Raw genomic sequence first — 6,118 nt, 5'->3', positions numbered from 1 at the left:
TGACATCTGGGATACCCATCACCCCCAGGAGAGCTCCCTGAAGAAGAAGGTTCAGCCACCCTGCTGGCTCTCAGGTGCCCCTCAGCAGAAGAATGGGCTATCCCCGAAACCCGCAGCATGTGGGTACTGTAATAAGATAGGGCATCCCACCAAACAGTGCCGGAATAAGCCCACCGTAAATGCTAAGCCCTCTCCCCGCCCCCTATCACATAACACGCCTGTGCCCTCCTCAGGGGCAGTGTGAAAGGACTATAGCAAAACTTACTGCACCTCCTGCAAGGTCTATGGGCATTCTGCAACATGGGTGAAATAACCTAATAATAACTCAAAAACCACCTCTGTTGCCTTAGCGGTGACTAATTCCAAGTCCCTGGGTCCTCCTGCGGAAGGTCCCATCTACATAGCCCCTCCTCCGGGTAAGTACCCAGCGTGCAGAGTCACGGTATTCAATGACTCGGGTGCCCAGATTTCCCCTATATGGGAAGACAGAATTCCATATGGGGCAGTTATAAATAGGCGGGGCTTAGTAACGATTGAGGGAGTCAATCGCTACAAAATGATCCTCCTATGGCCCAACTGAGGGTCACCAGACCCCACAAAGCCAGGACGCTTTATCTTGCTGTAGCGAAACACATTCCAGGAGGCTATGACATCCTCCTGGGCCAGGACTTTATGTCCCCCTCCAAACCACGGCAATTCCGGGATCCAAATTCCACAAATAATCCTCCAGATCCAAGTCCAGTGCCCGGCACTGCCTCAGTGCCAGTGCCAAGGCCCCAGCCTGATCTCCCCTCAGGAGAATCTCACCAATCAACTCCTCTGCCAGTGCCACTTGGGTGCACTGAGCAGTGCCAATCTCCATTCATCCAGACAGATGAGACCACTACCACATCGCTACCAGCACCAGTGCCAACGTCTGAGCCAGAGCATGCCCCTGATCCCCCTTCAAGGGATCCAACTCCAAACCACCTCTCTTCACCCGGCCTGGTGCTGCCTCCAGTGTCGGTAGCAAGAGAGACGGGTTCTCCTGACCCCAGCGGAGTCTCACCCAAAGGCACGGATTTGCAACCACGGCCTGAGCTGGTCACCACTGCCTATGAGTCAACCACGCCCGCTCCGACCGTCTCCTCTCTCTCGCCGCCCGCCGCAGATACCTTCTTGAGTCATGATTCTGTCCCGCCTTGCTGGGCCGATGAACTCCGTGAGCTGCGCTGAATAATGCCCGAGCTGGCGAACAAAATTCTTGTGTCAGATGTTGCAGCAGCTGACCCAGATGGCACCCCTTGCCGTCCTTCGGCTCTGGGCCCTCTGATTCCCCGGAGAGGTTCTCGGCAGAATTACCACGGGTGTGGTGCGATCACAGGTAGTCCACAAAGAGCTCCAGAGCTCTTCTGGCACCTGTGCCAACTTGGCATAGTGCCACCTCTTCATCTTTCGAAAGTCTTGGCACCTCTCATCCAGAAGAGGATGTCAAAGCCCTCCACTATCTTCTTCCTTTCCTATGGAACTTCTAACCCTCATCCTTTTCTGTCGATCTTTCTTTTCTCCTTTTCTTTAATTACCACCACAAGAGGCAGTTAAAATATGGGATATCATCCCCTTTAAAATGCATTAATCATTGTACTATGAAGCAGTAAGAGATTCAGAGTGGGAAGTGGCACGCCTTTGCGCCCGTACCTTGGTACAAGGCATGCGTGTCAGCTCTTCCTGAAGGGGGCGCGTCCTTTGGGTTTCCTTTTCCAGCCCTTGGGCTGAGAGACAGTCTTGGCCTTCGTCTATTGGCGACGGATCTTAAATTCTTACATAAACAATAAATACCACACTCTATGATCATTGGCTCTTTTGCGTAAATCATTTACTCTTTCATTTATTTGTCTTTTTTTTCTATTGGTTAACAAATCTCGAGTCACAAGACTTCTGCCCTTGCGTGTTTTAATGTCACCGTTGTAATATCAGCGACATGTCCCACCCTTCAGTAAGCGGTCATGTCCTTCGCTTGTCGTTCTGTTTAGTTTTCTTTTTATTTTATTCATGTAGTTAATTTTTTTTTTGAGAAATCTATCCCTGTCCAATCCCCTTTCATTTGTTTATTTTTCCATTCATACTTCGAGCAAGTATCTATTTATAGCATACACCCGAGTTGTGGGCTGTGGAAGTAAAAAATTTAGCGTTGTTTAAGTTTAGCGAATTAAAACCCGCGAATAATCTTTGCCCCGCTTGCTCGTCCAGCTGTCACACTCCTCTCACATAATTTAGCGCTTTCTTGAGTTATTCGCTACTCATTGAGTATGTAGCCAATATTGTCCGTCGATTGAAAAGGTGGATTGAATGTTGTCATTACAATTTCTAGTAAAGGGGATATCATTTGAAACCAATGCTGTATTGTCATTTATACCGCCTCTTCAAGGCATAACTAACCTCAGGCATGTATTTCCTGCATAGCAGTAAGCAGTTAGTTGATTTACATTTGTTTTCATTTTACATCCTGGCTTTTATTTTCTTATTTTGTTATTTTGTACCTTTGAAGTGTTCTTTGTTTATTTTGTTTAGTGCCTTATTACCCTCAGTAAAGTAAAGCTAGGAAATCAAATCATTTGGGAATCATCATTTATTTCAAGTAGTACCCTTTCAGCAAAATTAGTTTCCAAGTAAACTTTCAGTTTGGTATTTTCTTTTGTATGTTCTAAATTGCAAAGCACCTAAAGTAAACTTTCAGTTTGTCATTTACTCCATCATTGCAGGTGTGGATTCATCTTGATCTACAGCTCAAAATAATCTAAAAACACGTCTTTGGTGGGAGGCCTTTGTCTACACACACATGTGGACCCCTTGCTTACGCTCTTTGAGAAAGACAGGAATGAAGCCCCGATGTCGACCTCAGCCTTAGACACTCCATGTGGGATGGTAAAGTATCCTGAAAGAGTTACTTAGGCACGTTACTTTCGCCCTTGTGCATTCATTAGACTTCTGGGCCCGTATCTTGGATATCCCCTGAATTTCTTGGTTCAATCCCGGCCCACGTGTTCACTACCCTCTTGCTCAAGTCACTAGCCAAGCCTCGACGCTATCCTTGGTGCCCTCAGTGCATCCTCGATTAAAAGGCATTCCCCAAATTCCAGCCTTAGATCGTAACCTATGTCCTATATCGTTTCAGAAGGACAATCGTAGCAGAATTCTCCTTGGTCCGTGTTTCTGGCATTCACAAGCTTTTCCTCACCCCGCCTCATTTTAGAGGATTTTCAACTGCAGCAGCAATATAATTTTATTTTAATTCGTTTTTCCTTTGATCTTGTCTGTTATATAAATACTCGTATACCTATTTTTGTACCCACGTGTTTCACTCATTTTCCCTTTGAGAAACAGCACTAAGCTTCTGTGTAACTCCTTTTGTTTTTTGTTTTATATGCTCTTGGTTATCTTACAAGGTCATTGTAGAGTACAGTAATGAATTTCAAGTCTTAAAAACTACCTGCACCAGGAAACACATACACACACACACACACACACACACACACACACACACACACACACACACACACACACACACACCACACACATATATATATATATATATATATATATATATATATATATATATATATATATATATATATATATATACATACATATATGTTTATTTCAGTTATTCATTTATTTATTTAATTATTTATTGATGTACACACAGTGTTTATCTTTCTGTATGTCTCTCTCTGGATATATGTGTATGTAAGACCTCTTCCCTTCGCAGAATGTTTACAAAACTTCGATTGTGTGATACTTTTCTTAGGGAAACTGAGTGGGGTACCGACATATGTTGTCATTTAATTCATCCACCTGCTTATGCTCTCACGCTCACCGTTTTTTTAAGAACGCCTAGGAAAAGGGTTGCAACCTAAAATTGATTATTAAATAAAAGTAAAAAAAAAAATTATACAGGCACAATTAAAGTATATGCAGAACTTTGAACGATCTGCATATCTCAAGGAATACAAATTTTTGTTTACCATTTCAGCTTTTATGCCTAATGTGACTTTGTTACGTTAATACACACACACACACACACACACACACACACACACACATACACACATATATATATATATATATATATATATATATATATATATATATATATATATATATATATATATATATATATATATATATATATATATAATCCAGGGCTGGTTAAGGGGGCCCATACCTGGGCCCGTGGCCTGACCCACCAAGAGGGGGCCTCCCACCAATACAAACAATACATTTTAATTTAATAATATACTTTGTATATAGACTATAGTTTATAATATAGTTTATATATAGACTATAGTTTGTAGTGTATGCAATAGGAGTTGGAAAGGGGGGCTCCCACCAGAGTATGCCCCAGGCCTCCCACCAGCTTAAACTGGCCCTGCTTCAGTCTACCCCAAAATTCTTCTGAGTCTAAACTTCTAAGTTCTGCCTGTACATCAACGTTCTCATTCTCTTGCCTTAGCATATTTGTAAATTCTACCTCAGCTGCCTTTCAACAATTTATATGTCTCCCTTAACTCTCCATCTACTTTACCAGAGCCTATTAATGCCTGGATTGCGACACACTTGACTTGTGCCTCAATTATATAAAAAGTAACATTGCCCCCACATGTCACTGCTAAGAGAGACCACTGTGCCTTAGTCAGGTGAGATTTAGATAACTTTCTGATGGTTGGAGCTGCCAAAAATTCCTGAACTACAAACAGAGCCATTTTCTCTAGTTTACTCAACAAAAAGGGTTTACAATACAATTCAAAACAATTATATGGTCATTCTCCTACCAAAATATATTCCTAACACCACCAGTATAAACCATAAACCAGAGTGATATTCTGTTAATTCTTCCTGGAAGATGGGCACCAAATAATTTGTTTAATTCTCCCAGATCTGGCCATCAAATATTTTATCACAGTTCGATCCTGGGTTCAGTCCCATTCAATCTGTCTAATCCCGTTCTATAATTTCAATTTCCCGTTCTTTAATTTCCCGGGTCTGGGCAACAAATCATTTGTCACGAAGTGATCAAGTACCTGGTTATTGCAGAAATAATAGTACCAAAGTTACCTCACTTCGACCAGATACTTGAAACCTCATAACAAAAAATATTAAGACTGAATACTCTAAAGGTACAGTGATCCCATAAAACTTACTAATCACTTGAGAAAATCAATGTATCTTTATCAAGTTATGGGTGAGGTAACAATTAATAAGTTATAAGCAGACTAGTGGAAAATGGGTATCCCTTCAACAAACACTATAACTGTTTCCCTGGTTCTATTTCACCTAGGTAAGTCTCAGGTGAACAAACAGATATATCACTTACCTTGTACACATTCATTAATTTCTCTAATTACTGGTGGTCAAAATGAAACACTGCTTTTAGAACTTTAAACAGACAAAATTATTTCTAAGTTCAAAAGTTAGTGTATATGCAGAGTTCACAATCTCCAAAACATTTACTGTTATACGACAACAGTGTAAAATTTAAGTATTTCTTAATCAAGTTTAATTCACAAAATTTTAATTTATTAAGAAAGCAATTTGGTTAAGTAAGATTTAAACCATTAACTATCACTTAAGTTTTAAACATATACCTGATTAACTAAACTCAACACAAGTGTTCACCAAAATATTACTGACTGGAATCCATATAATAAGTATGCACTAACAAAATGCTAAGTAAAACACTAATTGTAAAATTAGAGTAATATGATGACATAGGCATATAAGAATGAAATATGCAAAATGGAAATATGCCAATAGCAATTTCACTAAGACAAAAATATGTTTAAAGATTATATCAATCTTTCAAAAGATTACCTTCTCTTTTAAAAAAAGGTTAAACTCACGTCTTTCTAAGACTTTTTCAAAGACAACACTGCCAAGTCATAATGACATAGACAGTAATATATAATTAGCAGCAAGACACATTAGAACTCACAATAAGAGCTATTATTCACCTCTTATCAAAATAATAATTCTCTTACCTAGAACATCACTTTAACTCTTAACATAATAAAAAACCTATAAACATCACATTACCTTTTTTAAATTTTACACCATTATGCACTTTCCACAATGCTTGTAC

General features: G+C 40.1%; 1 protein-coding gene across 1 annotated transcript; it reads left to right on the top strand.

Annotated features, from left to right (window-relative positions):
• Window positions 1–567: 567 nt before the first annotated feature.
• LOC136844096 (uncharacterized) lies at window positions 568–1,215 on the top strand. The gene has a single exon (XM_067113110.1). The coding sequence runs from the start codon at window positions 568–570 to the stop codon at window positions 1,213–1,215; it is 648 nt and encodes a 215-aa protein (XP_066969211.1).
• Window positions 1,216–6,118: the final 4,903 nt, after the last annotated feature.

Source organism: Macrobrachium rosenbergii, chromosome 12 (genome assembly GCF_040412425.1).
Source record: "Macrobrachium rosenbergii isolate ZJJX-2024 chromosome 12, ASM4041242v1, whole genome shotgun sequence".
NCBI classification, from domain to species: Eukaryota; Metazoa; Arthropoda; class Malacostraca; order Decapoda; family Palaemonidae; genus Macrobrachium; species Macrobrachium rosenbergii.
Note: the sequence above shows the minus strand (reverse complement) of the source record. Positions and strands in the feature narration are given on the sequence as shown.